At 49.7% G+C, this 18,063-nt stretch overlaps 1 protein-coding gene across 1 annotated transcript; it reads right to left on the minus strand.

The window, feature by feature from the left end:
* Positions 1 to 579: 579 nt before the first annotated feature.
* Positions 580 to 14,057, minus strand: LOC144737913 (uncharacterized). The gene is made up of 5 exons (XM_078620793.1): positions 13,970 to 14,057; positions 12,518 to 12,643; positions 8,872 to 8,922; positions 4,627 to 4,788; positions 580 to 916 (listed from the first exon to the last, which is right to left on the minus strand). The coding sequence occupies exons 2-5, from the start codon at positions 12,591 to 12,593 to the stop codon at positions 753 to 755; spliced, it is 453 nt and encodes a 150-aa protein (XP_078476919.1). The 5' UTR covers positions 12,594 to 12,643; positions 13,970 to 14,057; the 3' UTR covers positions 580 to 752.
* Positions 14,058 to 18,063: the final 4,006 nt, after the last annotated feature.

Here is an 18,063-nt window from a genome sequence, read left to right on the forward strand (position 1 = left end):
AAGCCAAATGTGGCTCAGCTATGTGAGAGGAAGCACTGCCAGGTCTCTGGCAGCAAGAAGTAGGCAAGAAAAGCCATGTTCAGAAGAACCGTTCATGTTCTTCAATATTCTATTCATGTTAAAAATAACTCATTGAAGTTAAATAACTGTTAGTAATGACATTTGAGAAGTTTGGATTTTTTTGTAAAGTTTTTTTTGTGGAATACCTGATGCGGCCCAGCCTCACCCAAATACTGCCTCCAGCGGCCCCCAGGTAATTTGAGTTTGAGACCTCTGGTCTAGACCAACGAGATGGTCTACACCATCTAGACCATCTACACTGTCTTAGAACGACTAGACTGTCTACACTAATTAGACCGTCTAGACCATCTAGACCATCTAGACCATCTAGAACATCTCGACTCTCTAGACCAACTAGACTCTCTAGACCGTCTATACTGTGTTAGACCATCTACACCGTCTAGATCAACGAGATGGTCTACACCATCTAGACTGTCTTCACCCTCTAAGACCGACTAGACCGTCTCGACCAAGAAGACCGTCTAGACCAAGTAGACGGTCGAGACCATCTAGACCGACTAAATCTGGGAGAGAAAGGAGAGGAATAAGAGGAAGGAGAGGATGAGAGGCAGGAGAAGGCAGAGTAGCTGCTGCTGCACCGTAGCCGACCGTGCCAATGAGAGGTTTGTGAATCCTCGCACTTTTTAGCCAGCCATGCTGAGCGCGCACACTGCCCTCTCAGCGCTGCCCTCTCAGCGCTGCCCTCTCAACACTAACCTCCCCCCCCCCCCCGCCCTCTTGCTGCCCTCCTCCTCCTTCTTTCTACACAGGTTCGAGACGTCCACCATGACGTTAGCGATGGCTGCCCCGGCTGTCCCCAAGGCAGCCATAGCTGCAGGACCCAGCCCAGCCGCTCCTACAGGGGCCAGGGAGAGGGGAGGGGCAGGGGGGAGAGAGGGGGGCAAGGTGGGAGAGAGACGTGGGGGGGGGGGGGAAGGGTGGAGGTTGGAGAGGGAGGATGAGGGGAGGAAGGGAGAAGAGAGGAGTGGGGAGAGGTGAGAGAAGGAGGGAAGGGGTGGGTGGTTAACATCTCGCAACTGCAGCAATCCAGAGGTTACCTGGGGGACCTGTGTCTGTGTCTCTGAGTGTGTACATTAGCCAGAACTTGTCTTTACAGCACGACTAGAGGCTACCTGGGAGATCTTTGCCTCTGTGTCTACTCTAGTCGCGGCTACTGACAGCCCTTGCCCCCTTGCAGCCCTGCTAGAGGCTACCTGGGGGTACCTTTGTCTCTGTGTCTACTCTATTCGCTATTACTAACAGCACTTTTCCCTATTGCCCTACTAGAGGCTACCTTGGGGACATTTGTATGCGTCTCTGAGTGTATGAGTAGTCCGGCAAAACAATCCCCTACCTCCTCTGTGCCGGACGGTAATGCTGTGGTGAGTAACGCCATGGGGGAACGGATAATTCTAAATTTGGCTATACCCCCTTATGGCGCTTGTAGCCACCACAGCAGCCAATGGGAACTCTGGACTTGTGCGAGGGGCTGGTAACCCATCCACCTTCAATTGAAGCACCAGGCTTGTGTCAGAGGGGATTGTTGTCTATGACGACTCGTGACCAAACCCCATTTGGTGGAGCCAGGAGACTGAACCCGGCACCTTCAGGGTTCCTCAAGAAACGATAAAAACAGCCACTGCGGGTGGCCACGTAGAATGTTTGAACGCTCACTCCGGCTGCTACTCCTCTGTCAGGAGCTGGACAGGCACTCCCTGGATCTCTATGGCATTGAGGAGTGTACTGGCTCTGGCTCCAGTCACCTTGAGGGATGGTAGTATTCTACTCAGGGCAGGAGACTGCCAAACAGTTTGAAGGGGTGTGGGAGCGTGGCAGTGAGGTGTGGGAAGCTGTAATCTCCATGCTACTGTGGGCTCGCCTTCCCAACAAGAAGAGGTGAGGAATGGTGGTGGTAGTTATTTATACCCCCACCGAAGATGAACATCAGAGTAGGGATGCAGGCATGGCTGATGATTCAGATGCCTTCATTAACCTCCTGTCACAGGTGCTATCTAAATTGGCCACTCGGGCTAGAGTTATCTTGTTGGGTGACTTTAATGCCCGAATGACACCTGGGCTGGAGTGATTGAAAGGCATGGGCCAGATAAGCTCAATAACAACGGTAGGGGGCTGCTAGACTTGTGTACAGTCCATGGGCTTGTAATTACCAACACGCTACTCTGGCATCGGCGCATCCACACAACATCATGGATGCATGTCGGGTCCAAGCAAGAACATCTACTGGACTACATAGTGACGGAACAACGGATGCGAGCCCATATCCTTGACTCCAGGACCTACCGTGGAGCTGATCTCCCCTCTGACCTTCGGGTTGTCATCTGTAAGATGCGCAAGCCATTCTTCCACTCCGGTGGTGGGTGTACATCTAGGACCCCATCCAAACCCACAGTGACCTGGTCTCAGCTAGCTGCTGAACGTTAGAAGCGAGAACTTCATCATCGCATGCAGCAGGGTTTGCATTGTCCCCCCTTCCTCTTGATGCCGAGGGGAAATAGGTGATGTTTAGGACTGTGGTTCATGCAGCTGAAATAGCTGCTTAGGGTACATGGTCCAGACCTCCCTAGAGACTCTGGCTGATGGAGGAGGTGTTCTGGCTGGCTGAGAAAAGCAAAAGGCCCACGCCCACAGTCTACAGCATCCCACGTTGGAGAATGAGGAGGCTTACCGCAGCCTTCACTCGGAGGTTTGGAAGGCTGTGTGACGCTGCAAGGATGAGTGGTGATCGTGGGTTGTTGAGGAGGTGAAATCTGCCTCAGTAGCCTGTGATCATAAATCACTCTTTGACTCCATCAAAAACTAACTTGCAGTACCACTCCTATAACTATCCTGAAGGGAATGAACAGTGATCTGATCTCTGACTAGCAGGAACACGTTTGCACGTTTGCTGAACATTTCTGTTAGATCCTGTGGGATGAACAATCCCTCAGTCCAAAAACATCATGGGGCAAAGTGAGTATGAACCTGCTGAGCCTGCTGTGCCTCAAATATTGGAAAGTAGTCACCCCCTGTGAGTGGCTACCTGAGGTGCCATGTTTTGAGGAAGTACAGAAGGCGATCCATAGTCTAAAACCAGAAAAAGTGCTGGGAAGAGATGATCTCCCAAGCAAAATTGTGAAGAAATGTGGCGTTTCTCTGCAGACCACCCTACTTGAAATCACTGGATGGCTTCTACAGGATTGAAAGGTGGTCCCCCTCGTTAGGAAGAGGAACCGCACAGACTGTAACAACTACAGGGGCATCTCCCTCTTCAGTATACCAAAACAAGTCCTGGCAAGGATTATTCAACATTGTCTTGCCAGGCACGCTGAGAGGCTTGCAGAGCTCCAATGTGGTTTTGGGTAAGGGTGGTCCTGTACAGATTCCATATTTTCTGTCCGTTTTCTACAGCAGAGGTTTAGGGAATTCCAACAAGGCCTAGATCTCTGCTTTATTGATCTGGCCAAGGCCTATGATACCATCAATAGGCCTGGGCTCTTGGTTGTTCTTCGTGCTTTTGGGGTCCCTAACTTTCTGCTCAAAATCATTAAGGACCTTCATGATGGTGGGCAGGCCCGGGTAAAGCTGAGAGTCAGAGCCATTTCTTTTTCACCTTAGGGTGCACATTATTTAACATCGTTTTGACCACGTAGTTCGAGAAGCCTCCATGGCTGTACTGGAAGATCTCCATCTGGTGCAAGGGTACGGTCGAGGGATGGGTCCCTATTGGCCAACCATGTTATGTATGCCGATAATCTGGTGATTGCAGTTTACTCAAAGGAAGAGATTGAGGTGCTGCTGCTAGACCTGGAGCGTGCCACTAATAGGTGGAGCCTTACCATCAGACCCACCAAAACTAAGCACCTGCCTGGGTATTTTGTACCATCAAAAACTCCACCCCACACCTCCCAATTTGTAATTGGGCAGTTATGGAGAGAGTGGAGAGGCCCCATACCTGGGCGGTGTGCTCATGACCGGCTCCGGTGTGACAGCAGAGGTCTTACTCCGAATCAGTCGAGAGGCATATTTTCATTGGCTACGTAATGTTGGGTGGAAGCTACCTGGTCTGCAGCTCCACATGAAGCTTCGGGTCTTCTCGGCCACATTCGTGCCCTCCTTTCCCTTCACTTGCAAAACGTGCACCACCCCTAGTGGAACATCTTCGCCAGTTAGAAACATTCACACTGGCCTGCCTATCATCCATCCTGGGCTTAACCAGGCTGGATTGTGTGAGGAGCTCATAACACCTTGAATAATCTGGACAAAGTTCCATCGGTGAGCTCCTCCGGCAGGCAAGGCTACGTCCTGCTAGAGGCTACCCGGAAGTACATTTGTCTGTGTCTCCTTTACTCGCTACTAATCAAAGCACTTGCCCCCTAACCGCCCTGCAATAGGCTAACTGGGAATACTCGCTACTACAACAGCACTTGCTGCTACTTCCCTGTTAGAGACTAATCAAGAGTGTTTTTTGTCTTTGCGTCTCCTCTACTCATTACTAACGCACAGCCCTTGTCACCCTGACAACAGCCCTGACCAGATGCCCTTCTAGCCGAGGCCCTGCCTCCGTACCGGCGGCCTGCAGCGCGGCCACGATCCCTCCGGCCGCCACCCCACCTCCGTTGGCGGCCGCGGCCACAGCCATGGCCTTGGCGGCCAAGGAGCCGGCGGCGATCCCTCCAGCGCCGAAGCCCGCGGCTCCTATTGCCACTGGGGCCAGAGCAACGGCGCCCACTGGCTCACAACAACAACAAGCATGGCAACAACAACAATAACAACAGTGAGGAGGGAGGAGGCTAGCCCACAACAACAACGATGGTAACAACACCGTGACACAAACGAACACGTGGATGCATGGCGTCGCAGCAGCGTCACCATCACACAGCATCAGACACAGCATCACACAGCATCACACACAGGATCATACAGCATCACAAACAGCAATACACACAGCATCATACAAAGTATCACACACCATCACACAGCATCACACACAGCATCACACCTAGGCTCAAACAGCATCACACACAGCATCACAGACAGTCGAACACAACATCACACACAGCATCACACAGCCTCACACACAGCAATACACACAGCATCATACAAAGCATCACACAGCATCACACAGCATCACACACAGCCTAACACAGCATCAACAACAACAACAACGACCGCCATTCGCCACGAAGTGGCGGTGACGACACCACGACGCTTGTGCCAGGCCATGTGCACCTTGAGGCCACATGAAGTGTCAAACGCCCGCTGGCAGGAGGTTACGGGGCAGACCCAGGTGCCACGGGTCGACTGACTGAGACGACTGGCTGATGCACCACCTGTGCCCCCTACTGTGCCAACTTGCTGTGCTATAGCCACCAGGCGCTCCGCTCGTTGTTGTGAGCATCGCTCCTCCACCCTACATTGTTGTTGGAGGGCGACTGCCTCCAACTGCCCAGTAGCCTCCTTCACGAGCCTCCAGTTATCGGCAAGTCAATTCAGCTCCACATCCTCCTGTACCACATCACTCCATCTCTTCCCTAGCCCGTGCCGCGCCCATTTAGCCCCCTCGATCCAACAGAACAAAAGCTGTTTTGGCATGCGGTGGCTGAGCATGGGGCTACATGGCCCAGCCAATGCAGTCTTGTCTGCCGTAGGAGCTCACCGATGGGACTTTGTCCAGATCTTTCAAGGATTTGTGAGCTCCTCACACAATCCAGCCTGGTTAAACCCAGAATGGATCGTAGGCAGGCCAGTATAAATGTTTCTAACCGGCGAAGATGTTCCATTAGGGGGGTCCACGTTTCGCAAGCGTAGAGAAGGGAAGGAATGACCGTGGCCGAGAAGACCTGGAGCTTCGTGCGGAGTGAGAGACCAGGTAGCATCCACACAGTGTTACGCAACTGATGAAAAGATAATGCCGCTCGACTGATTCGGAGTGAGACCTCTGCTGTTAAACCGCAGCAGGTCATGAGCACACTGCCCAGGTATGGGAAACTCTCCACTCTCGCCACAACTGCCCCATCACCAATTGGGAGTTGTGGGGGTGGATTGTCCGATGGTACAAAATGCCCAGGCAGGTGCTTAGTTTTGGTGGGGCTGATGATTAGTGGCAAGCTCCAGGTTCAGCAGCAGTGCCTCCAACTCCTCCTCTGAGGAGTTGGAGGCACTGCTGGTGGAACAATAGGAATCCATCCCTTGACCGCACCCGGGCATGGATCAGCCTCCCATTGTATCTGCACCAGATGGAAATTCCTCCAGTACAGCCATTGAAGGCTTCACAAACTACGTGGTCAAAATAGATGTTAAATAATGTGGGAGCCAGAGGACATCTCTGTCGCACCCAAGGTGTACAGGGAATGGCTCTGACTCCTGGCCACGTAGTTTTACCCGGGCCCGCTCACCATCATAAAGGTCCTTAATGATTGTGAGCAAAGGTTCAGGGACTCCGAAAGCACAAAGAACAACCCAGAGCCCAAGCCTACTGATGGTATCATAGGCCTTGACCAGGTCAAAAAAGCAGAGATGTAAGTCTTGTTGGAATTCCCTACACCTCTGCTGTTGCAGACGGACATAATATATGGCATCTGTGCAGGACCGCCCATTCCTGATACTGTATTGGGGCTCCGCAAGCCTCTCCTCAGTGTGCCTAGCAAGGCGATGTTGAATAATCCTTGCCAGGACCTTTCTCGGCACACTGAGGAGTGAGATGCCCCTGTAGGTGTTACAGTCTGTGCAGTCCCCCTTCTTAAAGAGGGGGACCACCAGGGCATTGATCCAATCATGCAGAACCCGTCCAGTGGTCCAGACTATTGTTATCATGTCATGTGATGTAGGGCAGTATGTGCACATATGCCACCGTCCCTCAGCATTTCACTTGGGAGATCATCTCTGCCCGGTGCCTTTCCTGGTCTCAGACTCTGGATCGCCTCCAGTACTTCCTCAACAGATGGCACCTCAGCCAGCCACTCACAGGGGATGACTTCTTCCTCCAATATTTGAGATACTGTTGCCTCGGCAGGGTCATCCCCACTTTGTCCCATGTTGTTTTCCTGGGTGAGGGATTTCCCCTTCCCCAGGACCTCACAGAAATGCTCAACAAATCTACAAACATGTTCCTGGGGGTCGGAAATTGGATCACAGTTCTTTCCCCTAATGATGGTAAAAGGTGTGGTGCTGCAGGTTACTTTTTTGATGGAATTAAAGAGCGATATGTGATCGCGGGCCACTGAGGCAGACTCCATCTCCTCAGCAACCCACGACCACCACCCATCCTTGCAGCACCTCACGGCTCTCCGAACCTCTGAGTGAAGGTTACGGTAAGCCTCCTCATTCTCTGATGTGGGATGCTGGAGCCGATGAGAGTGGGCCTGTTGCTTTTCTCAGCCATCTTGAACACCTCCTCTGTCAGCCAGGGTCTCTGGGGAGGTCTGGACCATGGGCCTAAAGCAGCCATTGCAGCTGTATGAGCCACAGTCCTAAACCTTGCCCATTTCCCCTCTACATCAGGAGGAGTGGGGGACGATGGCAACCCCAGCTGCAAGCGATGATTAAATTCTCGCTTGCAACTTTCATCAGCTAGCTGAGACCAGGCCATCTAAGGTTTGAATGGGGTCCTGGGTTTACACCCACCAACGGAGTGGAAGAATGGCAGGCGCATCTTACATATGACAAGTTGATGGTCAGTTTGCAGATCAGCTCCACGGTAGGTCCTGGTGTCAAGGACATGGGCCCGCATCTGCTGTTCCGTCACTATGTAGTCCAGCAGATGTTCTTGCTTCGACCCGGCATGCATCCATGATGTAGTGTGGATGTGCCTATGCCGGAACAGCGTGTTGGTAATTACAAGCCCATGGGCTGCACAAAAATCTAGCAGCCTCCTACCGTTGTTATTGAGCTGATCCGGCCCATACCTTTCAATAACTCCAGATCAGGTGCCAGCATCATGACCAACTCGGGCATTGAAGTCAGCCAAAAAGATAACTCTATCCCGAGGGGCTACTTTAGCTAGCACCTGTGACAGGAGGTCATATAAGGCATCTGACTCATCGGTGGGGGCATAAGTAACGACTACCACCATTCCTCGCCTCTGGTTGATTGGAAGACGAGCCCAGAGGAGCCTGGGGCTTACAGCTTCCCACTCATCACGCCACACTCCCACACCCCCTTCATTCTTTTATTCAGAAGAAGAGCCACACCCTGTTGCTTGGCAGTTTCCTGCCCCGAGTAGAGAACTGTCCACCCCTCATGGTGGCAGGAGCCAGAGCTGGTCCATCGGATCTCCTGAATACCACAGAGATCCAGGCGGTACCAGTCCAGCTCCCGACAGAGGAGTGGCAGCCTCTCCTCTGCAGTGAGCTTTCGAACATTCTACGTGGCCACACGTAGTGGTTTTTGTTGTTTCTGGAGGAGCCCCGAGGGTAAGGATTCAGTCTCATGGGGTCATAAACGCCTGTCCCCCCGAGACCTCTAGCACAAGCTTATTAATTTGAGATTTAAACGTAGTTTAGTGGTGATTAATTGAAGGTGGAGGGGTCACCAGCTCCTCGCACCCTTCCAGAGCGCCCATTTAGCCGCTGTGATGGTTGCAAACGCCATGCGACAAAAGTCAAACAGAATTCGCCCTCCCCCTACGGCACTGCCCACGACAGCGTTGCCCGTCTGGCACCACGAGGAGGTAAGGGGTTGTTTTGCTGTGTGTGATGCTGTGTGATGCTGTGTTAGGTTGTGTGTAATGTTGTGTATGTTGCTGTGTGTGATGCACACAGCAGGATCACAACACCAGCGATCACGTGGAGGCGTGGTGATGTTATCGCTTACCTCCTCCGGCTGCCATGACGCCAACCTCACACCAGTTGATCGACTCGTCCTCTGTGTGGGGGTTACACAGTGCGATTAGTTCCACGTCCTCACATGTACACACTGCACTTTACACTACTATATACTACACTATACACTACTATATACTACTACACATTACTACTCTATACACTACTATATACTACTACACATTACTACACTATAAACTACTATATACTACTACACACTACTACACTATAAACTACTATATACTACGACACACTACTACACTATACACTACTATTTACTACTACACACTTATACACTGTACACTTTTTTCTTCTTGGTTCTTTCGGTAAAGTCACGTAGAAAGAATTTAATAAAATAATAAAAATAAAACATAATAAAATAATTGTCACGACGTTTCGGCCACAACACAAGTAGCCGTTTTCAGGTGAAGAACAGGTCTGTCCAGGAGACAGAATCTGAATGGAACGCCCCAGGATTGAAGCGACTATTTATATTGGGATGGAGGGGCGAAGAGCGTCTTGACAGCATATTTATGGGAAATGCAGAAATGCGATTAGTACTACTTGTGAAATGCGTAGGGGGTCTGGCGAGGGGTTTAAAGTCATTATGCCCATGCATTATGCAGGATTAGCAGCATCAAAGGGAGAAAGTGAGGTCAGAATTAATAAAGGTAAGGAATGTTAATAATATGGCGCAATGGGAGACTAGGAGGCTTGCAGTGGAGCAAAGAATCCATTCTCTCATGGTCGCCGGATGGCTTCCAGAGAACCTCTGTCTTGGAGAAGCCATCTGGCTACCATGAAAGATTCGTCCATGAGGCGATCCACATATACAAACACAGAGACAATTTCAACCGAGAAGATGGATTCTGGCTCAGCAATCATTGGAAAGACGTAATAAACCATTTCGGATCTTAACTGATTGTGTTTACGTTTATGGTGACTTTCAGACCGCAGTCCACTCACTGACAGTGACTATATATCTTGTATTCACTGCAAGGAATGGATTCCAAACGTGTTGTACGGTGTGTACAGTAAACACGGGGAATGGCTTCAAGAGTTGTATAATCTCCTGCAGATGTAGAAGCCACTGTATCTTCAAGTTCTGCAGATGTAGATGCCACTGGTTCTTCACATTCTGCAGATGTAGATGCCACTGGTTCTTCAGGTTCTGCACATGTAGATGCCACTGTATCTTCAGGTTCTGCAGATGTAGATGCCACTGGTTCTTCACGTTCTGCAGATGTAGATGCCACTGGTCTTCATGTTCTGCAGATGTAGATGGCACTGGTTCTTCCGGTTCTGCAGATGTAGATGCCACTGGTCTTCATGTTCTGTAGAAGTAGATGCCACTGGTTTTTAAATCCTTCATATTAAGTTCGCTTGCTTGCTTGCTTGCATGCTTGCGTGCTTGCTTGCTTGCTTACGACCGTGCAAATCTTTTGGTCGTTTTTTAACCCACTTCCCGTGATCCAATCGAGCTGACATTTTGCACACAGACACGTTGTGCGATACAATTAATGTTCGTGAAATTTTTTTTCCAAAATTTTACACTGTTTAGGGAAAACAAATTAAATATTTAATTACCAATTGCTTAATACTGGCAGACAATCATCTGACCCATAGGTGGCAGCCATCTCAAGCCAGAGGACGAGAGGACTCTAGCCGCCACGCATATAAAGGATTTAGAGTGAAAAACTTTGTTTTTACGGGATATACTTATTCATGTTCTGCAGATGTAGATGCCACTGATTCTTCAGGTTCTGCAGATGTAGATGCCACTGGTTCTTCCGGTTCTGTAGATGTAGATGCCACTGATTCTTCACGTTCTGCAGATGTAGATGCCACGAGTTCTTCGGGTTCTGTATATGAAGATGCCACTGGTTTTCACGTTCTGCAGATGTACGACTCTCGTTAAAAAAAGGCAGATGGACATAGTGACAGGTTTGTACGTATCTGTTTGTGCTCGTAAGTAGAGGAGTACTTATACTACTTTATACTACTACACACTACTATACCATACACTATACTACACTACTATACACTACACTACTATACACAACGCTATACACTATACGTGATACTATACACTACACTACTATATACTATTACACTGCACTTATATATACACGACACTATATACTACACTACTATACACTACTACACACTACACTACTACACACCACACTACTATACACGACACTATACACTACACTAATATACATTACATTACTGTATACGACACTATACACTGCACTACTATACGTAGTGCTATATGCTACAATACACTACATTATACACTACATTACTATACACTACACTCGTATACACTACATTTATCACTATATTACTATACACTACACTATACACTACCCTATACACTACACTATACACCACTACTATGCATGACACTATATACTATACGATCCACTACACTATACTATACAATGCACTACTATACAAGACACTATACACTACTATTGACTAAACTATACATTACCATACACTACACTACTATACACTACTAGACAGGACACTTTACATCACGCTACTTTACACTACACTTAACACTATAATACTATACACTCTACACGACACTACTATACACTACACTCTGAACTACTATACACTACACTACCATATACGACACTATACACTACTATACACTACACAACTATAGATGACACTACTACACTATACATTGCACACTACTCTACTACACACTACACTACTATACACTTAACTACTCTTAACTACTATACACTACACACGACACTATGCACTACTACACACTACACCACTATACACTTAACTACTATATACTTAATTACTATACACTACACTACTACACACTACGCTACTGTACATATCACTATACACTCCACTATACACTGCACTATACACTACACTCCTATACACTCCACTATACATTACACTATACACTACTACACACTACACTACTATGCACTCCACAATACACTACACTATACACTACTATACACTACTTCCTCCGCACCTCCAATGAGCGCGGTTGGCTACGTAACGGTGCAAAAGAGGTCCAACATACAGCGTACATACAAGTTTGAACATCTGAACAACTCCCACATTAAACAAAACGTAGCTACACTCACACACATGTACACACAAACACGTGTACACACGCACACACGTGTACACCCACACACATGTACACAAACATGTACAAAGATCCCCCGTATAGCCTTAACAGACTGTAGGGGCAAGTGCTGTTAGCGAGCACTTATGAAGGCCGGAACGGTACACGAGGGGGTGGGTGGCCAGCACCACGCCCGACCGCCTTACACACACGTTCACACACACATGTACACACACACACGTGTACACCCACACACATGTACACAAACATGTACACACACACGTTCACACACACATGTACACACATACGCGTGTACACACACGCACACACGTGAACACGCACACGTTCACACACACATGTACAGACATACGCGTGTACACACACGCACACACCTGAACACGCACACGTGTGCACCCACACACATGTACACAAACATGTACACACACACGTTCACACACACATGTACACACATAGACGTGTACACACACGCACACACCTGAACACACACGCGTGCTGTACTCACCTTTAGCTATTGCGGGCGTGAGCGAGACGCTCAAGATGGCGGCGATAAAGAGGACGGCGATCCTTTGTGACGTCATAGCTGACTCGGTGCTTGTGGGGAACCAATGAGAACGACGGCAGCTGCAACCTGCACGGCACCATACAAGGAAATAAGTATAACCCGTAAAAACAACGTTTTTCACTCTAAATCCTTTATATGCGTGGCGGCTAGAGTCCTCTCGTCCTCTGGCTTGAGATGGCTGCCACCTATGGGTCAGATGATTGTCTGCCAGTATTAAGCAATTGGTAATTAAATATTTAATTTGTTTTCCCTAAACAGTGTAAAATTTTAGAAAAAAATTTTCGCGAAAATTAATTGTCACACACAGCGAGTCTGTGTGGAAAATGTCAGCGCGATTGGATCACGGGAAGTGTGTTAAAAAAACGACCGAAAGATTTGCACGGTCGTAAGCAAGCAAGCACGCAAACACGCAAGCAAGCAAGCAAGCGAACTTAATATAAAGGATTTAAAAAGATTCCCCCTTGCAGCCTCTTAACAGACTGTAGGGGCTAGTGCTCACTGACTCATTCACCAATAACAATACCCGCAATTCGCCATTAAGTTACACACAAACTCACTACACACAGACATAGACACACTCACCGCCCACCCGCATTCACCACTCACCAATACCAATTCTCGCCATTCGCCACTAAGTGACTTTGATGTCACCACGGCGCCTGTGCCAGGCCAGGCGCATTTTTAAGCCACATGAAGTGTCAAAGGCTTACTGACAGGACGTCTCCGGACACACCCAGGTGCCATGAGTTGGCGAGGATGACGAGGAGACGCACCAGTTGTACCCCTTACTGTGCCAACTTCCTCCATTTTAGCTACCTGGCAGTCCGCCCATTGTTGTGAGCGTTGCTCCTCTTGGCTCAGGTGTTGGTGGAGGGCGGGCGACTGCCTCCAACTGCCCAGTAGCGTCATTCACAAACCTCCTCCACAAATATTGACTTAAAGCTTTCGTGACTGCAGGAATTCATATTTTTTGGGTCGTTCGGTAAAGTCACGTAGATAGAAAATAACAAAAAGTAACAAACAAAAAACTACGACGTTTCGATCGCAACACAAGCGTCCATCATCAGGAAGAGAGAATTAGCTTCTAAAGGTAAACTGTTTATAAAGGTTTGAAATGGGCAGAGCCCAAATGACAACCAGGCGAGGTAGTTAACATCTCCCTTGCTACCGTGGCGTTAGGGTCGGGATCGAACCCACGATCTCCAGCGTACCAGGCGAGGTAGTTAACAAATCCTTTGTTGGTTTAGGGTTGGGATCGAACCCACGACCTCCGGTACACCAGGCGAGGTAGTTAACATCTCCCTAGCCACTGTGGGGTTAAGGGCTATATCCCTTTCCCCCCTCTCTCCCCTCTCTCTCTCACACATACTCCCCCGTCTCTCAGAGTCTCACCTCTCTCTCTTCACGATCTCCGCTCTCTCTTTCTCGCAGGTCTGCTTTTGTACCCAGGCAGGGACCGCCTCTGGCGCCGCGTCACGGATTTCCCTGTTCGCTCCGTGACGGCGTTCATCAGAAATCCACTCCCTGCAGCGGCATGCAGCTCATACAGCTGCAGCTGCAGAATCGTGACGCTGCTGCTGAGACATTCTCAGCTCGCGGTGACTCAGCCGCATTCTGACATTCAGCTGCAAGCAATCCGGTCTCAGCTGGGTCGTGTGTACACCTGTGTGTGTTCCTGTGTGTGTACCTGTGTGTGTACCTGTGTGTGTACCTGTGTGTGTGTGTGTTTACCTGTGTGTGTACCTGTGTGTGTACCTGTGTGTGTACCTGTGTATCTGTGTGTACACATGTGTGTGCACCTGTCTGTGTACCTGTGTGTGTGTGTTTACCTGTGTGTGTACCTGTGTGTTTGTGTTTACCTGTGTGTGTGTACCTGTGTGTGTACCTGTGTGTGTACCTGTGTGCACACCTGTGTGTGTGTGTTTACCTCTGTGTGTGTACCTGTGTGTGTACCTGTGTGTGTACGTGTGTGTACCTGTGTGTGTTTACCTGTGTGTGTATCTGTGTATGTGAACATGTATGTGTGCCTGTGTGGGTGTAACTTTGTGTATGTACCTGTGTGTGTACCTGTGTGTGGACCTGTGTGTGTACCTCTGTGTGCACAAGCGTCGTGGTGACGTCACCGCCACTTAGTGGCGAATGGCGGTTGTTGTGTACCTGTCTCTGTGTGTACCTCTGTGTATGTACCTCTGTGTGTATACCTGTGTGTGTACCTCTGTGTGTTTTTCTAATTGTTGGGGAGCGGTAGTGTAGCGGTTATCGCGACGCTGCACAATGAACCCGGTGACCCAAGTTCGATTCCCCCTCACGGCAAACACCTAGTGATGATTAAATGAACCGGTCCTGGACCTCTACTAGGTCGACTCAGCCTCAAATGAGTACCTGCTGCGGTGTGTAAACATCGCCACTGGGGAGACAAAGGCGGTAGGGCGTGGTGCTGCCCACCCACCCCCTCGTGTGCCGTTCCGGCCTTCATAGGTGCACGCTAACAGCACTTGCCCCTAAAGTCTGTTAAGGCTATACGGGGGATCTTTATCTTTGTGTGTGTGTACACCTGTGTATGTGTTCCTGTATGGGTGTGTACCTGTGTGTGCACCTGTGTGTGTAACTGTCTGTGTGTGTACCTGTGTGTGTGAACCTGTGTGTGTACATCTGTGTGTGTAACTGGCTGTGTGTGTGTACCTGTGTGTGTTTCTACCTGTGTGTGTACGTGTGTGTACCTGTGTATGTGTACCTGTGTGTGTACCTGTGTGTGTACCTGTGTGTGTAACTGTCTGTGTGTGTACCTGTGTGTGTGAACCTGTGTGTGTGTGTGGCTGTGTGTGTGTGCCGGTGGCCCCGGGGTGACAGGCGTCAATGACGTCTCGTGGCCAAACCTCATTTAGCGGAGCCAGGAGACTGAATCTTTACCCTCGCGGCTCCTCCAGAAACAAACCTTGCACAAACACACACCCCTCTATACCCTGATGACGACCGCTTGTATTGCTATCGTAGTTTTTTGGTATTTTATTTGAACCTATCTACGTCACTTTAGCGAAACACCCAAAGACTACATTGCACAAGTGTCGTGCTGGCGTCACCGCCACTTAGTAGTGGCGAATGGCGGTGGTTGCTGAATATCAGAATGCAACTGAGTCACCAATAGCTTAGAATGTATCAGCCACGACGTCACGACCTGGCACTGCAAACGCAGAGGCAAAGATCCACCCAGGTAGCCTCTAGCAGGGCTGTAGGGGCAAGTGCTGTCAGTAGCAAGTGGACATAAAGACAAATTGCCAGGTAGCCTCTAGCAGGGCTGTCGGGGAAAGTGCTGTCAGTAGCAAGTAGACATGAAGACAAATTGCCAGGTAGCCTCTAGCAGGGCTGTAGGGGCAAGTGCTGTCAGTAGCAAGTAGACATAAAGACAAAATCCCCAGGTAGCCTCTAGCAGGGCTGTAGTGGCAAGTGCTGTCAGTAGCAAGTAGACATGAAGACAAATTCCCAGGTAGCCTCTAGCAGGGCTGTAGGGGCAAGTGCTGTCAGTAGCAAGTAGACATGAAGACAACCATCCACATACTCTTTGGTTCTTTCGGTAAAGTCACGTAGGTAAAAAATAAAAAACACAATTAAAGAATAAATAAAAATAAATTAAATTACGACGTTTCGATTGCAACACAAGCAATCATCGTGTGTTGCAATCGAAACGTCGTGATTTGATTTACTTTTTTACTTCTATTTTTATTTATTTTATTTGAATTTTTTACCGACGTGACTTTGTGATCTGAAGAAACTATGTGGGTGGCACGTGACCACCCAGGTACACACACAAAGACAAAGATCAAAGTGCTGTTAGCGAGCACCTATGAAGGCCGGAACGACGCACGAAGGGGTGGGTGGCCAGCACCACGCCCTACCGCCTTTGTCTCCCCAGTGGCGATGTTTACACACCGCACCAGGTACTCATTTGAGGCTGAGTCGACTTAGTGGAGGTTCAGGACCGATTCAGCTAATCGTTACTGGGTGTTGGCCGTGAGCGGGAATCGATCCTGGGTCGCCAGGTTCATAGTGCAGCGTAGCGCTAACCGCTACACTACCGCTCCCAAACACACAGGGAAAAACACAGCGAAAAACAGACGCACACATACAGGTACACAAACAGGTACACATACAGACTAGTACACACAAAGGTACACACACACAGGGACACACATGAACACTCAGGTACACTCCCAGGGGCAAAGATAAAGATCCCCCTTATAGCTTTAACAGACTGTAGGGGCAAGTGCTGTTAGCGAGCACCTATGAAGGCCAGAACGGTATACAAGTGGGTGAGTGGCCAGCACCACGCCCGACCGCCTTTGTCTCCCTAGTGGCAATGTTTACACACCGCACCAGGTACTCATTTGAGGCTGAGTCGACCTAGGGGAGGCCCGGGACCGGTTCAGATACTCATCACTGGTGTTGGCCGTGAGCGGGAATCGAACCCGTGTCACCGGTTTCATAGCGCAGCGCGCTCATCGCTACACTAGGGACACACACAGGTACACATACACAGGTACACAAATAGGTACACACACAGGCGAACACACAACAACAACCACCGCCATTCGCCACCACTAAGTGGCGGTGACGCCACCACGACGTTGTGCAATGTATTCTTCGGGTGTTTCGCTAAAGTGACGTAGATAGGTTTAAAGAAAATTCCAAAAATCTACGATCGCATAACAAGCGGTCGTCATCAGGGCAAAAGGGGTGTGTGTTTGTGCAAGGTTTGTTTCTGGAGGAGTCCCGAGGGTAACGATTCACTCTCCTGGCTCCGCTAAATGGGGGTTGGCCAGGAGACGTCATAGACGCCTGTCACCCCGAAGCCTTTGGCACACACACACACACAGCCACACACACACAGGTACACACACACAGACAGTTACACACACACACAGACAGTTACACACACACAGGTACACACACACAGACAGGTACACAAACAAGAACACACACACGTGTACACACCCACGTGTACAACAACAACAACAACCGCCATTCGCCACTAAGTGGCGGTGATGTCACCACGACGCTTGTGCCAGGCCAAGTGCACCTTGAGGCCACGTGAAGTGTCGAACGCCCGCTGGCAGGAGGTCACGGGGCAGACCCAGCAGGTGCCACTGGTCGACTGACCGAGATGACTGGCTGATGCACCACCTTTGCCCCCTACTGTACCAACTTGCTGTGCTTTAGCCACCCGGCGCTCCGCTCGTTGTTGTGAGCGTCGCTCCTCCGCCCTCCGTTGTTGTTGTAGGGCGACTGCCTCCAACTGCCCAGTAGCGTCCTTCACGAGCCTCCTCCACTGAGGCCGATCTTGACACCGCTGGTACCAGTCATCGGCAAGTCCACTCAGCTCCACGTCCTCCTGTACCACATCACTCCATCTCTTCTCTAGCCCGTGCCGCGCCCGTTTAGCCCCCTCGATCCGGCCGAGCAAAAGCTGTTTAGGCATGCGGTGGCTGGGC

The sequence above is a fragment of the Lampetra planeri genome, chromosome 75 (genome assembly GCF_965212315.1).
Source record: "Lampetra planeri chromosome 75, kcLamPlan1.2.h2, whole genome shotgun sequence".
NCBI classification, from domain to species: Eukaryota; Metazoa; Chordata; class Hyperoartia; order Petromyzontiformes; family Petromyzontidae; genus Lampetra; species Lampetra planeri.

Bases quoted from the DNA above. Each gene is read 5' to 3' on its own strand.
- LOC144737913 (XM_078620793.1), bottom strand. From the start codon at position 12,593: ATGACGTCACAAAGGATCGCCGTCCTCTTTATCGCCGCCATCTTGAGC. The intron at 8,923-12,517 runs GTGAGTACAGCA...ACCCCCACACAG, and splicing joins CACGCCCGCAATAGCTAAAG to AGGACGAGTCGATCAACTGG. The intron at 917-4,626 runs GTACGGAGGCAG...TGGCCCCTGTAG, and splicing joins GGCCGCGCTGCAGGCCGCCG to GAGCGGCTGGGCTGGGTCCT.